The sequence below is a fragment of the Topomyia yanbarensis genome, chromosome 3, assembly GCF_030247195.1.
Source record: "Topomyia yanbarensis strain Yona2022 chromosome 3, ASM3024719v1, whole genome shotgun sequence".
Taxonomy (NCBI): Eukaryota; Metazoa; Arthropoda; class Insecta; order Diptera; family Culicidae; genus Topomyia; species Topomyia yanbarensis.
Window position 1 is genome coordinate 292,351,473 of NC_080672.1, and position 19,466 is coordinate 292,370,938.

Below are 19,466 nucleotides of genomic sequence, written 5' to 3' on the forward strand. Positions count from 1 at the left end.
TGGGGCATTCTCACCGATTGCTGTGGGGCATACCGTCCTCTTGTTGTGGGACATATTACACTTTCACCGGGGGCATTTTGCCCTGGGTGAAAGAAAAAACTAGAATTTAGGCATCTTTGAAAAATGTTTAATAGGACTTGTATCAGGATGTTTTTAATAAAAAATGAAAGGGGTACTAATTTCTAACTAATATAACAATAAATTAGAGTAGTTAGTGAGTGTGTGTGAGTTAGTCGAATGGTGAAATATAGCTATTTTTGCTTAAGGGGGGCGTATTAGATCTGTTTACCCTATATTATTTTGCAGGACAGTTAAACACAACAGATTCAAGTGTGCTAGAATATCTCGCACTTTTCAAGTTTCCTCGCGAGATAAAAGCCGAAAATTGCAGCACCAAGAACTTTTTTAAGAAATTAAGATTAAGAAATCGCGACCATCTTTGGTCAAATCCTACAATTCCGTGTTGGTCTACACGCCACCGAAAAACTACCTAAAATTTAGTACTTTTGACTCAATCTCGTGGTATCGTGCAGGAAGGTAAAATTAGGTAAAACGCGTTGAAGGTAATTTCCATTTAACTAAGGCAAAAATCAGAACTCAACGTTGAGTTTAATTTACTTAAATTTAAGTTGAATTTTCCTAAGTTTGAGTATACCCAAACAACTTAAAATTACCTTACTTGCACGGAAGACATCGACTGAGTCGAATCTTTCGTTTTGTTTTTGACAACACTAATAAGTGTGAAAGCGACGCACAACTCAAAAGTACCTAAATTTAAGTGAAAAGAACTTATTCTGTGGGTTCTTTTATTTTTGCGTGTAGATTTATTCTCGTAATTAGTTAAAATAGCGGAAAATTGTAACAAGTAAATATAGTTTTGATAAATTTTTGCTGTGATCTTTTTATCGGAAATACACAGAGTTCCGTCTTGCACATCAGTCCACTTGACCCAAATTTAAAAAAAAAAAAACAAAGAATAATTTCAAATACTATTTTGAAACAATTCTCACCCTTTTTTGTAGTTAGTAATATCCAATTTTGACCTCAAATCGTGCAGATTTCTTGTGGGCGTCGAAATGCCATCGCATACTGTAACTTTGTAGCTCATGCAACTCAAATACCTATTCTAAAAAAAATCAAAACAGAAATACAAACTCAGAGCGCATACAGATATCCGAGCGAAAACCACTGGCAGCATGTTGTTGCCTTTATTGCTGCTGTTTTGTACAGAGTTCGTCGTGTCGTGGTGTGTCTTTGCATGTCATACACGATTGTGATTAGTTTCATTCATACCAGTGTTGAATCTGGACGCGTTTCCGACACTGGCTCGAATGGTTCATCGTATCCATCCTAGTCTTAGTAGCCCTGTCAGCTGCACTGCTAGTGTTGGTGGTAGTGTTTATTGTTGATAGCGCGGCTCCATCGAATCATTCAACCGCCCAACGTGGTATATTAGGCGCAAACTTTTTCGCCGCTTCGTCAATGCTACTGCAGCGTATAAGCCGCCGCGAGACGTCGTCGCGGTCGAAGAAAAATAGCGCCAATTCGCAGATGATAAAAAACGCAACCGGTAAAATTTGACGTCTGCGCATACGAGACAAACATCTCACCGTTGGATTGTAAATTATTTCTTACATCAAAGAACAAAAAATGCAATTGATTGTACAATACATGTTAACGACTGATCGAGAGTTTGTTGAGCTCTTGCTCGTTAACCTTGTGCCAGTGTGGTCGATTTGTGCGTTCAGTGTGCTTGAAGAAATTGAATAATTGATTTCGAGTTTGAACTTTGTAGCATAACCAAGAAAAAGTGCTTACTTGTACTGTTCCAACAATTGGTATACGACGTAAACTAAAATATTATCATAAAACATTCGTCAACATAAGTTTCCTCCTTAAACTAACAATGTAATCTGGAGAAGAGCGAGAAGGTGAATAAAAAGACACACATGCAAGAAACGAAAACCATCCAAAGTTGAGTGCGTTGATGATCGTTAAATGCGAACAACAGAACTGGGACGAGTACTCACGAATAATAATGGAATTCAGTCGTATGGTAAATATTGATTTTATTATGTTCGTAACAATAATAATATAAACTATGAAAGCGTACACAGCAATTTGAAGCTATATGTAGGCAATGAATAGCCTCTACTAGTGGCGTGTAACAGCGACAATAGCGAAGTAATATAATAGAAGATATGGCCATTATAGCAAGCAAGTAAACTTAATGGAAAGACAGAAACGACACGTCTTATCATAAACTATCGTTGAAGTGCTCCGTTTGGAATGTGCATATCTAGCACATTCATTCTAGTATTATACTGGAAACTGGATAGTGTGTGATGAAAAGCATATATTCAAATTAGAAGCACATAATAACGGCACCTTTCCGCTCATTCACCCGCGACAGTCTTTAACTTTAATAGAAACGGGCGAGACACAGACTCGAATTACATATGCTATATAAAGGCTGTTATTTGTTGGAATAGATTTGAATGATTTAAAGATAAGTTAATCTTTAAAGTCATTAATCAACACACACAATCAACGCTGATTGAATGTTCGGTTTTGACGTTAGAGAAATAGGTATGTGCATGAAAATTTCATTACGTTCTACATACTTGGTTTTGCCCATGTTTATTTTTGTATTTCAGTTAAACATATGTTTGCACTTCAGATTCACTTTGGATGGTCAACTTTCATGCAACATGCGTTACGAAATTAGTCAATAATTATTATGAGCAATATGTGGAATTGAGATCTTTCTGTGACATATTATGTTACTGTGTTATTGAATGATTCACAGTATGTGAATCCCATTTGGTCGATCGTATTTTTAGTGGGACCTTTAGGCACAAAACCCCGACTAGACATAGCTATAACGCTGCTACTTGGAGCAATTTATTCTGTTGGAGCGTATGCCAAAACTTCGGATCTTTCTAACAAAGAGAGTACGATATACTAATTTTCAACGACAATAAACAAAAAAAAAACAATTTAATCCACCTATCAGTGAGATGAGACATTTCTTACACGTATCACTGTTGTATTATTCATTAGTTTGCCACGTTAAGTTTACAAGCAACTGGATGTGAGATAAGCACAGTTTCGAATCCTGCACGAATAACACTTCGAATAAACTGAATAAATTAAAGAAAAATTTAAAATGAATATGAAGCTAAAGAATTAAAAAAGAAATTCATAAAATGGATAGAATAATTAACATAAATCAAATTAATAAAATAAATAAATCAAATTAGCTCAAATGAAAATTACACAATATTAAAAAAGTTATGAAATTAAGAGAGCAAATTAAATTGTTTCAAGATAACAAACTAACATACAATAACAAAGAGAACTGACTAAACCGAATTAATAAAATGAAGAAAATGAATAAAATATGTGAACTGGGAAAAACTAACCATTTAATAAAATGACTAAAATAAATAATATGAATAAAACCATAAAATTGGAAAAATAAGATAAATAATATGAATAATATTAACTCTTTCATACCTAATATTTTTCTAGCACATACAGGGTTCCAAAACCGCTTTTCTTAAAAAGTGTTAGAGTAAAGAAACACAAAACACCTGTTTTGATCAAGATAGATGCTTCTCTAGCAGTGTTAGAAGCTGCTGAATTTTTACATACCAATCGTTAATACACATCTCCTGCAAAGTTTTCAATAGTTCGAATGGGCGGAAAAGGTAGCTGAAAGCAGTCCAAATTGATAAGATTTGTCAGTTTACAAAAATATTTGAAGAAAACGAAGATATATCAAAATATATTTTTTCACCGATTACTGAGAATGTCTTTGGCAGCACTGCTCCAGTAGTATCCAATCAGAGCAATTACAATGGCTTCAGTTCTACGAATATTTCTTGTAACTATTAGCGCTCAAATAAACGGTGATAGTCACAATTATTAGTTTTACTTTTTTGTGAAGAAATCTTGTCTAACCTCAAAGTTATAGCTTTTTGAGAACAATGTTCATAAATAACGGGATAAACAGATGGTTAATAAAATCAATAAAATGAATGGAATGGATAAAATAAACAAAATGAAGAATTTGTATGTTTTCATTTTGTTTGTTTTTAAGCAGTTAAATTATTAAAATGAAAAAATCAGCAGTATTAATAAGTAATAGAATTTACAGAAGAAATTATATTGTGTTTAATTAATGTTCTAGATGAAATGAATAAAGTGAATGACTGAACAAAATTAGTCAGATTATTAACATGAAAAAAGTGTGAGCCGGAAAAATATTATAAAATTGTATAACACGTAAAAAAAAGTGAATAAGTTAAATGAATGATTCGAATAAGATGCATGAGATAATAAACTGATCGGAATGCATACAAAGAATGAAATGAATACAATAGATAAAATTGGGTCAAATAAACAAAATGAATAAAAACAATGCTAAATGAAAAAAAACATTAAAATGAAATTATCATATATTTAAAATTAGTGAAATATTTTAAATGTAAAAAATAAACAAAACGAATAAAATCTATTTTTACCATTTTTTGTTACCCACCTATTGAGTCAATTTGTCAACAGTTGTTACGGCATTTAATTAGCAAGGGACTGGAAGGTGAAGTATATTTTTCAATATTTAGAGCCATAGTACTCAAGGGAGAGCCAGGAGTTGAAGGGAGAAAGTTTAGAAAAGCGTGGAAGGATCATATATGCAAGCTTAGCGGTTCCGACAGCATGAAGTAACAAGTTACTTTACGCTTGTCCGGACATGCCGTAGACTCAGGTGATTCGCATTTCTAATGCCAAAAGACCCTGACTCCTACGGTAGCAGACAAAAGGTTAAGTCGCCGGTGAGCTCTAAGCTTGCATATATGATCCTTCCACGCTTTTCTAAACTTTCTCCCTTCAACTCTTTGCTCTCCCTTGAGTACTATGGCTCTAAATATTGAAAAATATACTTCACCTTCCAATCCCTTGCTAATTAAATGCCGTAACAACTGTTGACGAATAAAATCCACGAAACAAACAAACTGTAAAAATGAGTATATAAAATAAAATTTTAAGAAAGTTATTTAAATGAAGTTAATGAATAAAACGAATTTCACGAATTCCAAAACCATTGTTTCAGAATATTCTGAAATGTTTGTCATAATTGCTTTGCAAAGAGCACGTTCTCGTTCTTCTTTTCTTGACGGCGTTTTTAGGATTATCGGGTGTTTCTACTTTATTGATAGGCCTTAATTAGTCATCAGGAAATCTAAAAATCAGGAATTTGTAAAGATATCTGTTTGGTCACAGATATCTGAAAAATTATTTTTGTACAGATTAGAATTTTCAGGGCCAATATTTTAACGCGGCACAAATCCCCAACTGCATACGGGGAACGTTCCATTTAAACCAATTTATTTCGATTCCTGATTCCACCTGAAAATAGTATTCATTTGCATTGAAATATCTAGAAAAGAGTGGCAAGTGTCCAGGCTATGTTGGCAATTATATTATTGTCGATGGCACAAAAGCCGTACATTCAGTCGATTACAATGCAGTCTCTTTCCACCCATCCTTATTACTTGCGAGTTGTTTCGTTCGGAATTCTCGTTCTGGAGATATGGGTTAATGAGTCCTATACCAATGCACAGTGGTCCAGATCGCTAATTTAGGAGGAATTTTTACTTTCTGACAAACCTGTATAATTTAGCCGTATCATGTCTTAGGATGAATTTGTGTACTTTAGAAGATGCTTCTTTTTATTGGAATAGTTATTAGGGTGGTTCTAATTTATCTAAAATACGAAAGTAAACTTTTTACTGATGAAAGATAGAGCTCCACAGTCTTCCACAAAGTTGTAAAGTAACTTATTTTGAATAAATTTGTTGAACATATTAAAGCTCTATCTCTTTTAGTTTTTGTTATACAAAAAATTTAAAAAAAGATTAGGGTGTTCCTGAAAAAAACGTTTTTTTAGTATAACTTTCGTATCTTTTACTTTTTGTTAACACAACCTTTGAACAGCTTATTGAAAACTTCAAGCCGAGTATTTTTCTCCAAGACACCGAAGGTCTAACTTTTTTCTTTAAAAAGTTATGGACACTTTTCGTTAAAAAATAGCCTAATTCTGTTCCACCACATGAAAGACCATACTTATTAGTATATTTGAGCAAAAATTGGCGAATACGATATTTTTTTAAAATTTGCAATTTAGATTTAAAGTTTGTAGTTTTGCAGGTTCAACGCATTAAAGCATTTACACACATATCGTTGTATTATGAAAAAAGCCACTTTCAAATATCATTCTCTCATCGCAGCAAGCTTTGCATAAGTGAAACGACTGTCAAAAAAGGTTTCTGATTTTATTCGTTTGAAATAAAACTAGTAAATATGGATATTAGTCGAAGAGAGTTGGCGAATTTGCTTATTGCTGGTAAAAAGACAGATGAACTGCTTAAGTTCATTACAAGTAGTAATCCAAATGTAAAATTGAGACTTGTTAGTGCTCGGAAGAAAATAAAAATCTTCATGTTGGAATCCACCGGATAGTTTATATGTTTTTTCACCTTTACATGCATTAATACGAGCAATGGAGTTACTATTGAATATTGCTTACCGTTTAGCTCTAGCAAAACCGCGTTGGCGCGTAGGCAAAAATACCAGCGAGCTTAAGGAACGACAAATAAAAATTCGACAAGCGTTACGTGACCGTTTAGGTCTTCGTATTAGCGAACCTTTGCCAGGTGGCGGAAATTCTAACGATGGTAACACAGCTCGAAAATTTTTCAGAAACCGAGATGTCGTTGCAGAAGAAACCGGGTTGGACGAAATGTTGCTAGAACGTATGTATGTGCTATTAACAATCATCAACAGCAAATTGGGAATTAACGCGGATGCTTACCGGAGTTACGCCGAAGATACACGATTGCTTTATGTACGCCTGTATGGTTGGTACGCTCTCTCACCAACCGTGCATAAACTCCTGGTCCATGGAGGAAGCATTATTCAACATAACATGCTGCCAGTAGGTATGTGCAGTGAAGAAGTTCAAGAAACCAGGAATAAAAGTATTCGCAGATTCCGAGAATTCCACGCACGCAAATTCGATCGACTCGTCAATCTTGATGACGTTTTCAAGAGACTTCTTGTTTCATCAGATCCTATAATTTCTCTTAAATGTAAACGTCGAATTCAACGAGCACCGCTGGATATACCTGAAAATGCAATGCATCTACTTTTGAATTAATTGGCATTGAATAAATTCTCCTTATATAAATCATAAATTGTTGTCATAGCCAAATTATTTTTAATGAACACATTCTGTATTGTTGATATGTAAGCAAAACAGAAAAGGAAATACAAAGGCTTTAGGCAATTTCTTTTATGTCGCTATGCGATAAAATTTAAAACTTTGGTTAGTAAATTTAAAATTACATGCTTAAAAAAAATAATATTTTCCAATTTTTGCTCAAATATACTTAAAAGTATGTTCTTTTCTATGGTTCAATCCGAACTTACTTTTATTTGCCCCAATCAGAGATAATGACATTTGAAAAAGGGCTATTTATGAGCGAAAAGTTTCCATAACTTTTGAAAGTATAAAGTTAGACTTTCAGAGTTATGAAAAAACGTGGATTGAAGTTTTCTAAAAGCTGTTCAAAGGTTGTTTTAACAAAATATAAAATTTCTTTCGAACATTAACAAGTCTCAATTTTACATTTGGATTACTACTTGTAATGAACTTAAGCAGTTCATCTGTATTTTTACCAGCAATAAGCAAATTCGCCAACTCTCTTCGACTAATATCCATATTTACTAGTTTTATTTAAAACGAATAAAATCAGAAACCTTTTTTGACAGTCGTTTCACTTATGCAAAGCTTGCTGCGATGAGAGAATGATATTTGAAAGTGGCTTTTTTCATAATACAACGATATGTGTGTAAATGCTTTAATGCGTTGAACCTGCAAAACTACAAACTTTAAATCTAAATTGCAAATTTTAAAAAAATATCGTATTCGCCAATTTTTGCTCAAATATACAAATAAGTATGGTCTTTCATGTGGTGGAAACAGAATTCAATTTTAGGTGCCCGCATCAGCGATATTGAGCCTTGAAATAGGCTATTTTTTTAACGAAAAGTGTCCATAACTTTTTAAAAAAAAAAGTTAGACCTTCGGTGTCTTGGAGAAAAATACTCGGCTTGAAGTTTTCAATAAGCTGTTCAAAGGTTGTGTTAACAAAAAGTAAAAGATACGAAAGTTATACTAAAAAAACGTTTTTTCAGGAACACCCTAATCTTTTTTTTTAAATTTCTTGTATAACAAAAACTAAAAGAGATAGAGCTTTAATATGTTCAACAAATTTATTCAAAATAAGTTACTTTACAACTTTGTGGAAGACTGTGGAGCTCTGTCTTTCATCAGTAAAAAGTTTATTTTCGTATTTTAGATAAATTAGAACCACCCTAATAACTATTCCAATAAAAAGAAGCATCTTCTAAAGTACACAAATTCATCCTAAGACATGATACGGCTAAATTATACAGGTTTGTCAGAAAGTAAAAATTCCTCCTAAATTAGCGATCTGGACCACTGTGCAATGACATTGCAAAGAAATGGTTCAAACTACCAGAATAAGCATTTACAGTAATCAAAAAGCCAGTTAGTATTGAAAGTGACCCTGCTTTGAGACACGAACATTCTTGAAATTACATGTCGTATTTTTTCGCAAATAAATATGCTTTTAGTCACATTGATTATGAAAAATGTATATTGGGCTTTGAGTACAACTCAGTGTCATTTGTAGTTATACAGTAATATGTGTGACAAGAATTCAGTGAGATCAACTATCTGTCCAGCTGAGCTTGAGCTTGTGTGACCACCCCTGGGCTGCCACTCCGTTATCGATCTGAACTAGCTGAAGTTGCACAGGGAATCAGTAGATAATTATTCTTGGGAGTAGCGCGAAACATCTTTAAATGTGCAACTCCTGGTAATCCTAAAGTGTTTATTGATCAATACCGGCGCCGGCCAGGCCCGAACGTAGATCGCGGAAGGAAAGGGTAAGGAATTGTTTGTCCGATACTTGCTTTTGCTAGAGGCCGTATATACTACTGCGCACTCCACAAGTATCATGGAAGGAGGATATTTGTTAGTAAGTATAGAAGTTGGATTTCTACTTCTTCTTTACCGACGCCAGAGAAGTGACTCCACTATCTGGACGAGATATCGATCCATCAACTCATGAGCCGGGGACCAACGGCTTTACTTCCCTTCTGAAGGAAAACGTGACCACAGATTTTTTCACCTCAGAAAAATCTCAACGACCTCGGCTGGAATTGAACCCAGGCCAACTGGAATGAGTGGCGGTCACGCTTACCACTCAACCACCGGCACCGTCTCAGTGAGATCAACTATCTGTCCAATGCATAAACTCTGATTGTAATCCTCGCTAATTTACGTGTAGAATTCGCAATACTCAAACGAAACGCCCATTGAATTATCCAATGCCTCTAGTAATTCTGGCATTGAAGCTTCAATTGAAGCGTTCTTAGCATTAGTCAAATTTGGGCAATTGAAACCATCGCTATAAGTCAGCTTAAGCTACCGAAGAATTGAAATTGCCGCCGGTGACTGCCGGGTCTCTTATCAGAATCTTGTTAACCCTTTCTTGACCAATTTTTTTCTACCGCATGTAGGGTTCCAAAACTATTTTTCCTTAAAACTGTTAGTGTCACGAAACATGAAAAACCTGGTTTAATAAAAATAGGTGCTTCTTTCGCAGTGCTATAAGCTGCTCAATATTTATCTTCCGATCTAGTCCAATTGCATGAAGACAGTCTATATTAGAACGTTCTATCAGTTGTCAATAGTATTGCCAGGCGACGAAAATATTACAAAACTTCATTTTCACCATTAATAGAAACTATCCCTGGCAGCACTGCTTCAGTGGAACCCAATCAGATTAATTGTAATAACTTCTGTTCTACTGATAATATTTGTAACTATTATTGCTTAAGAGAAAGATATTAGTACCAGTTATTAGCCTTACTTGTCATTGTAAAAATATGCCCTGTAAACCAAAAGTTATAGTCGTTTAGAAACGTGATTGTTTATCAACAACATGGGCATGAAAAGGTTAAAGCTGCCATTTGAATTCTGAGCAGGAATCAATTGTTGAAGGAGATAATGGGAGAAGAGCAATATTGTGTCAAAGTCCAATGGAACTCAGAGTAGGATACTCAGAATTTTACACCGGAATTCATTAAAAATAGGAGCATGATTCTATCAACATCTTGAATAAATCATAATCTTCAGCAGAATTCTATCTTGAGGATATCACCAGACCTAGACTTTTTCTCTAGAATCCTGCATAAAAATTCAGAGAAAAAACCATTGATGTACGGATAACGATTCAATCGAAATTCTGAAATAGATTCCATTGGAATGCTAAGAAAACTTTGATCAGAATCCTGGAAAGTATCCAAATAGAATCCTGAGAAGCATGTCATCATTTTCACAAGAGAGTGCCAGAAACCGACCGACCGGCAGTGTAGGTATAATGACATTTTATGTGTTAAAAAGGCCTGCAGTAACTGATATGTGTATTACGAGAAAAATGAATTATCGAGATAAAAACTGAAAATGAATTTGAGACGTACTAGGTTGAGCGTGAGTAATAAAACTGACAAGTTGCAATGTGCTTGAAGGGGAAAGGTATTTTAGATTATTTTCTTTGTTATGCGAGACATTGTTTATGAATGGCCCCCAAACAAACAATGTTCCATAAAGAATATCACGTAACATCGATGTCAGAGCAGTGGGATCAAGGCCAAGTTCCCTCCGGTTCGTGCTAAATTGAGAAGCAACATCTGTTTCGGCACCGAGAACAGACGTACAGTGTAAACGTAACAGTTGAGAAAAAAAATTACGGTTCATCAAAAAAAATTGTGATGGTACCGTTGTTCCATTTAGTGCGTGAGTTTCACTGAATTGACAGCTGACCACACAATTGATGCCCAAAGTGACTATCACAATTATACTGGATTATGCCAATATGATGACCGTAGTGGTCTAGCGGAGATTAGTTCAAATAGCAAAACAAGTATTTTAAACTTGTTTGTTCGACACCTGGGTGTCTGTATCTTCCTAATTGAATCGAGCTGATCTTCCTAATTGAATCGAGTAAGCAGATAGTATAGCCGGCGGGAGAGGCATTTAACAAGGTTAGGAAAACTAGGAGTGAGGACGAGAGGACGTCTGATGAGGAGGATCACACCTAACAATATCAACTATATTAAACAAGCATAGTGATGTTACAACAGAATAATTCACTCTGATGCAACAATCATTTAAATAATCATTAATACACACTAGAACAGAAAGAATAACTGGTAGAATAGCTGGAGGGAATTTAGTATTCGTGGACATTACGGTTCACAGCGTTCTCTGATTTACTAATAGTCGATTGATTCGCTTCAGACCTAGGGGACCCAAGAGGAAATCAGGAAGAAAACAGAGGCGAAATCAATGCGAAGTTTTAATTGCCCCACAGACGACTTAGCATGTGTTGTTAGGAGCAGGATAACAAACAAAACTCTTAATTTCAGGAACTGTACGAGATAGTGCTGGGCCTGTGGCCTTCGATTGGCATGGTCCATTCTCATTGGTTTGGAAGTCTTCTTGGCTGGTTTTGGTAGATGTGTGCTCCTACTTGCAAGTTGATTAATTCGCTTGTGGCATGTGGATCCTACCAGTTGTCCACTCTTTTGACCGTGGGTATGAGACTAGTTCCGGAAAGGAGTGCAGGACTGGCACCTAAGAGATAGTTCAATATTCAGGACTTTTTCTTACGAATATTTAACTAGATCAAGCACACCGGCTCTCAGAAATGATAACCAGCCCTTTGGGGTCGGAGTGGTCTGTTCGATTCGAACCAGGCGGACAATCGGTTCGAGCAAACTTTGTTGGGAATAGTGGATAAATAATTCTGATGTCCTTTATGGGCAGAGCTTCTTTTTGTGAAACCCTAAAATGCCTTGACTCGTTTAGCTACTCAGGATAATAATAATGGGAAAAATTGAGGGTTTGCTGGTTCATAATGTAATGAATACGTACATTGCCTAGAAAAGGGATAATCGAATTTTGATTTATGATAGAGATGAAGTAGCACAGTTGTAGGAAAAAGTATTTGAGAGTAAGGACTAATACTGCTAGTAAGTTTACCGTATCAATTAATAGACGATTGATCCACTTCGGACCTAGGAGACAAAAAGGAGATTAGGAAGAGACAGAAGCGGATTCAATGCGAAATTTGCCAATATGACGTAGACCTCAAGGCGATGCTAGGATGATTTTCCATAGGATTACACAGACTAGATGACACGATGTTACACGCAATAAAATTGAGTATGTATGAATGTAAGCCCGTATGCATGCCTGTATGCATGGATCTGTATGGAAGCAATGTATCCCTGAGCAACGTAGAAGGACAGCCTCTGAGCCGCCAAAACGCTCATGGGAACCGGGTGTGTGGTCGGAGGTGTGACCATAAAGCACTGCACACACTGTCAAGTGCAACGGTGAGACGGTAGGTAAACAATTAATGCACATAGGTTGCAGAAATAGGTAGACAGCCCGATTGCACACTGATAAATAACAATAATAACAAAAACAATAACACTTCTTAGTGCGAAATATGGTCAATAAGCTATTAGAGTGTATCTTTTTGAAAAGTGCCATAACCATCATATGAATGGCTGGCGTCCAAAATATTCTATATCAGTTGTATTGTAATTCTTTGAAAGACAAACTCGCAATATCATATTGCCGTACAAAAGATTACTCTCTATGTAATGATCTCATTCTAGTTATTGAAAATTGGTAAGTGAGGAATAAACAAATAAAATGTGCAATATCTCCGCCGTTCATGAACCCCTCCTCAAGGTTGAGGGGTATTGCAAACATCATCAGGCATATTGCGTGCATCAGCGCTAAAGAACAACGGCTTTAAGATGGTTATTGCACTACGCCTCGATAGTGGTACATCGAGGAGACCGAGAGGGCTTATGCGCGTTTTTATGTTCTTTGTTTCTTCATACTCTGCACCTGCGCATACAAACGCTCAACCACTGGTCTGTGCGCGGTGATGTGGCCGACTGGCGGGTCGACGTGCATTGACTTTTGCTGTGTGCCGTGTTAAGTAAATTCAATAATTAAATTAATTTAATAATTGAATTAATTTAATAAATACATAAGTAGAAAACTATTAGTTGTCGCTTTGTAATAATCGTAGTTTTTCGTATTAGTGTACAATTTTTATGTGCTAGTCGTATGTCTATCTATGTACGTGTTCGTCTGAGTATTTGTGGCAGTTGGGTCAGGGAATGGATGTAGAACTGGCGTATATGATAGAATAGTGGCTAATACTTCTGGTGATCAATTTGTGCATTTGGTTCTATTTATTCGGGAAAGTCGGATTGGATAAATTAGGGCACAATAAATTTACCGACGCACGTGAGTCATCCATTCCTGGCCAGCATAGCATGATGAAAGTCTAACAGCATGCAATTGTCGTTAATGGTAAATATACAACATTTGCTGCATTTAGACGAGTTTGATTGCATGTTACATGTGTTTTTCTATTCTACTTCATTAGTCTACTTAGTACATTAGTCGTACTTTTTCACGTATATTAGTTTGCTTTTCCATTACTGATGTATACCAAATCGGTCAATTTATTCACTTCTAATCAAGCTCTCTGAATCTTTTTTTTTCTTTATTCGCCATTTTATTACTTTTATTGTTATATCTCTACTATACGCTATCTATACTCATATAGGTACAAGAGCTCGTGGCCTTCGCGATAACACAAACCTGGCCTCAAACGCATCCATGCAATTGCAATAATCCACACATACTTACGCCCGCGATTTCGAATACATGAAAAAACTCCGGTAGTTAAGTAAACGTAGCATCTTTAAACTTCAAAACGCGGTCTCAAACATTAACCCACCACTCGCGCGATCATGAAATGGTCACGTCCGGATGTCTTACCGCGGTCTTAGCAGTCCGTACTAATGCCTTCAGTTGAACCAATCAAAAAAGTGACGCTCATATTCACTAAACACGTTCCATGGTGACATTACCTGGAACTCTAGTGATATGAAACGGACTCTCTTCTACCATCTGTACCATGCACTAAAAATTAAGCATCAGATTCACGGTTCGCGCGCGATCAACCAAGAATACACGCTACATCATTATAAAATCGAAATTATACACGCGAAGTCACATACACGTGACAAACACGTTAATATACAAAGGCTTAAGCCCTTCGCGACCTTCACGGCACGTACACCCGCGATCTCGTAAACATGATAACATTCCGGTGATAAAGTGAATGTCTCAGCTCCTAAATATTTTCAAACGCGGTCTCAAGCGTGAACCTAAAAACTCCCGCGGTCGCACGATCATGAATCGGTCACTTCCGGATGTTTCTATCTTTGATATCAGCTGACTAGGTCCATGCCTTCGATTGGACCAATTGAAAAAAGATAGCTCTCACATCCACTGAACACCACGTTATATGGCGACATGACTCTAGTGATATGGGCTAACTTACTCCCTGTCAGAATGTGAATTGTATTCCGAAAACTAACTATCAGAATGAAGGTTCACGTGACCATCCAAGAACGCACGCGTATATAGGAATGGCCACACGGTTACAACAAAATACAGTTTTGTACACGCGAAGTCACATGAACGCGAACACACGTGACAAACGCGTTAACATACTAACGCTTAAGCCCTTCGCGATTAACGACGCACACCTACGTTCGCGATCGCGCCAACTTAATAACACCCCGCTAATAAGGAGAACGTTTTTGCACTTATGACGTTTCAAACGCTGTCTCAAACGCGAACCTACAAACGTCCGTTTTCGCGCGCTTATGAATCGGTCACGTCCGGAAACCATTACTCTCTGTCCCAATAACATAGGTCCATACATTCAGTAGGACCAATCAAAAAATAAAGTTCATATCCACTAGACAACACATTCCACCGGGAACTCTAGTGATATGGAAGATCTCACTCTCTTTTAGCATCTGAGCCGTACACCAAAAATAAAGTATTAGATACACGGTCCGCGCACGATTATCCAAGAACACACGCGAATATGCGAATTGTACACGGTTATAAAATAGAATTAATACACGCGAAGTGTACATACACGTTAGCACACGCGACATACAAACGCACACGCGATCGAACACGTTAACGTATAAATGCTCGAGCCCTTCGCGATGATACACGCGATCGCCAGTCCCTACGCCCGCACATACCTGAACCGTACAATGAATATCACATTCAAAATGACGGCCCGCTACAATTGGCCTAAAGCAGTTTTTTTGGTGACCGTCATTGCCTGTCTCGTCGGCAAATTGTAGTATGTGACTCTGACGGGGAGCTCTTCCGAGAACCTAGCTCTACAGGTCCAGTAGGACAACTCTCGAAAAAAAATATCTCCGCCGTTCGTGAACGGATTTGGACGATCTATGGCTTGTTCGAACAGTATTTTATAAGCTTTCTATTTACATGCACTTAGTGCGACCTTGTTGCCTTTGCCTTTAAACATGTCGCGTTTTGACAAAATCACCTGTATCTCAGAAAGTAAACAACATATCCAAAAACAAAACCAAGCCGTTGCTGAGATAATTACATGACAAATACACACACGTACAAACAGACATTGTGCCATTTTTTTGGTATATGAGACAACGTTTTCAAAGTTTGAGCGAATTCTATAATTTTTTATAAGAAATGAAAACTTGCAACAGGACAAAAGTTATTTGAGTGCTTCAACACGAAATGATGCTAACTGGACTGTCCTCCATATACTTGCGCATATGTCAGTGGTGCCATCATCGCGTATACAACGACTGTCCCAACCAAAATATATTTTTAAATTGGCCGTTGAATAGTGCAAATGTTGAAAAAAAATTATTACAAAATATATATTCCACACCTTGCAAAAATCGTGTAAATTTACATCTCCTGACCCTGACATATACGAGCATCAAAAATGACTTAATTTTACGTTTGATTTTAATTTTACATGACGTTGAATTTCATAAATCACCTAATTTTACTCCACATACAGCGTTTGTTCTGAATGGCTGTAAGTGTAATTTTATGTCATTTCGCATGTAAAGTATACGTTTCATGTAAAATTAAACGGAACACGATAATGTTTCGTCATTTCGTAAATTACGGTTTGTTAAATTGTGTCATGTTTGCAATTAGGTCAACGATAAAATTCATATATTTTTAGGTGTGTCACTTTGATGTTTTACCAAAGCAATATAAACATAGAAAATTCTTCTAAGAAACAAGGATAGCAAAGTGAGATTAAAATTTGATGTTTATTTATTTGATGTCATATGTAAAAAATCTAGAGCTGATAGCAAAAAAAGATTTCAATTTGATGCTATTATCAAAATATGCATTCTATTTGTTGTAATTTTGATGTTCGACTTTGCTCGGGTTACCCGGCACTAATAAACAACTTAATCGTTCAAATCAACCGATTCATGTGCATTGATCTCAGTCGATTTAATAGAAGTAAACATCCTTTCCAAAGAACCCCGCTCCCCATGCGCTGCTTTCCGTTGTGCGGTCTACCTGCGCCAGCATCCTAGGTGATACGCATAAAAACACCCACCCCGTCTCTCGCTATCCAAGGAGTTTTTTTCCACACTCTCGTTAAAAGTTGCTCCTACACAGATGGTTCTGTATTAAAACCCTCGAGAACAACCAACTCGCTCTAGTAGTATAATGTATAACGTTGAATATAATAGCAATAAAATAGAAATAAATTTATAAATTAATAAAAAATCTGCGCAGTCGCTGTCGGCAATCGTCAAACCCCGGACAAGTGTGCAGAGATTTCCGCTGGAGAAATAACCGACCACCAGCAGAAGAAGCATTCAACTCTGGAAAGCTCTTGCACTCAGCTCTCGAAAAGAGGTGCTAAAGATGTAATGCTGGTTCCTTCCCCTAGGCTAGAATATTATAGATATAGAAGAAAAACGATAGTCATAAAACTGGGAAAGATAACAGTTTTTGGACTAACATCAAACACCAAGCTGCTTTGCGAGTTACTAGAAAATTATCAAATTAAATACAATATACATGCTTGTTTCATCGGTATTAGTGCTGGCCTACTTTGGTACAAGCAAGACAGACTGAAATTTATTATTCAAACGGTTTCTAAATATTATTTCATCAAATCGCTGCGTAGCTTAACATTCTGCTTTCGTTAACTAACTCAATAGACAGCATATTTGTACGAACACACTGAAGGGGATAGAAAATAAAATCTTTTCATTATTTTTTTTATTTCGTACCCATACGTGCACATGTCAGCCATTTATGGCATTATCAGGCTACGCAGTATGCATGCAGTGAGGGTTGAAAAAGTACAAGCAAAGTATAATAACAAACGAACAGAAATAGAAGAAGGAAAAAAAGATTAAACAAACAATAAAATTCAAAAGACCGAGCGAGCGAGAAGCGGTAAAATGTAGTAGAAGAAGAGTGCAGAGACTCTTTTATTATTATTATAATATTATACCGACGAAGCGAATACAAAACTCGGAGTGCTCACAGATTGAACCGAGAACCGGTAAGGAGCGTGGCATGGCCAGGTCGGGTGGGGCTGGGTCACCCAGGAATATAAACTTCTCAGTCTACTTCTAGTCTTTGAAAAGTGTCGAACAAATATAGGAGAAGTTGCTAACTGAAATAATATTATCGATCGGAAAAATAAAATCGTGGTACATGAGAGAATAGATAGAGAAGTCGCACACATATCTAGTTGTTTGTTATAGATGTTTACATGTAGCTCTACTACAGGCTCTCCTCTAGCTATAATGGGATTCGAGTGAAAGCGTACCATTTTAGTTCGCTTATTTTCGATTCCGATGCTAGATCTAGATTAGAAGCGAAGGAAGTTGAACAGTTTCGTACAATTACGCAACTTGAATGAACTTTACATTTGAAGTGCCTATACGTACATAGTTGGTAGTTTAATTGAGGTGTGTTACGGTGCCGAACTATCGCGCGACAGAACGGTTACGGTGTTGCCACGCCGTTGAAGATTGTTGACGTCGCGCGCGTGGATTGTTTAAAAGTGCTATAAAAAGAGTCTCATTCTCGCAACACGACTCACGGGGCAATATTTTATACAAACTAACCTACAAACGCAAATGCTAATGTTTTTCCTTTCTGGCTTCTCTTATTTAATTAAACCAAGCAAGAAATAATTTCCATTTGTTTGCTTTTTCGTTTCTTTACTTTGTTGTGTGTATGCGCGCGCCTTCATCGAATGGTACCCCAAACTCGGAAACTTTTGCGTTTAATTTTTAGTACTAAACTGTTCACCTCCCGGGGCGTATAGTGTGCAACGACGTGGTCGACTGTTTGAACGTGTTATTGACACGTTTTTTACCATTTGTTATAATTCAACTGTTTAGACACTTGAACATTTTATGAACACACCAAACACACGATGGAATACCCAGTTGCTTTTATGGAACAGCAGCTTGTAACAAATTTCGCTGAGCTTATCAAACTACCCAAAGAAGATTTTTCCTACATTGACGTATTGGAGGTGCTGGTTCTCATTTTACCTAATTACTAAACGAAGACATCTATGCCTCAACAAGCTCTTATCTTTTCCCTATTGCAGAAAGATGAAAAACTGTGCGAATACTACCGCCGGATGCCAGTGTTGTACGACAAGAGCCATCCGCACTACAAATTCCAGTCGAAAAAGGAGAAGGCCTGGCGGGAGCTGGGTCGGCTGTGTGAGATGAACGTCGACCAGTGCAAAAAACGGATGACGTACTTCCGCTGTCGGTTTACCGTGGAACGGCGAATCATGAAGAATGGGGTGAACTGTAGCGAGTGGCCCCTGCTGGAAAAGCTCAAGTTCCTTAACAAGCACATCAAGATCCGGAGACCACGGGCGCCGAACGGAGATGTCGACCCTGATACGTGAGTGTTGATTTGGAAAAATAGTGACTAATTTGCACAAGCCCATGGTTGTATAGAGAACCTAAAAATCGCTGCTCGCCATAAATCCGACTCGAACCAAACCTAAAAATTTTATATTTTGAAGGTGCGAACCAATGGTTTCGGATTTGGAAACCTCTGTTTGTTCTATTGCGCGTAGAGTCCATAAATTACGTAACACGTTTGATGGAAAGGGAGATGGGAGGTATAACAAAATGTTATATTTTGTTACATATGGCAGAGGGGGGGGGGGGGCACGGTGTGTTTGGTAGAACAATTTAATTCGATAAAAATCGGCATCGCTAAAACTTGAACATGCGATAGAATGGGCTTTTCCCTTTCATTTAAAAGTAAAATTAAAATATTCTGCTCCAGAAGAACTTTTTATTTTAAAGGTTCTTTGTTTGAAAAC

The 19,466-nt window shown here is 36.8% G+C and overlaps 1 protein-coding gene across 3 annotated transcripts in view; it reads left to right on the plus strand.

Moving 5' to 3' along the window:
• The window catches only part of LOC131689723 (putative mediator of RNA polymerase II transcription subunit 12), a 65,373-nt gene that overhangs the window by 37,563 nt on the left and 8,344 nt on the right, over positions 1 to 19,466 (plus strand). The window contains exons 1-3 of one of the 3 annotated variants that reach the window (XM_058975012.1): positions 17,737 to 17,814; positions 18,514 to 18,650; positions 18,729 to 19,036. In XM_058975012.1, the coding sequence (XP_058830995.1) occupies positions 18,549 to 18,650; positions 18,729 to 19,036 (410 nt within the window). In that variant the 5' untranslated portion in view covers positions 17,737 to 17,814; positions 18,514 to 18,548. Of the gene's footprint in view, positions 1 to 17,736; positions 17,815 to 17,961; positions 18,076 to 18,513; positions 18,651 to 18,728; positions 19,037 to 19,466 lie in introns of those variants that run through there. The other 2 variants (XM_058975011.1, XM_058975010.1) reach the window with 2 other exon arrangements.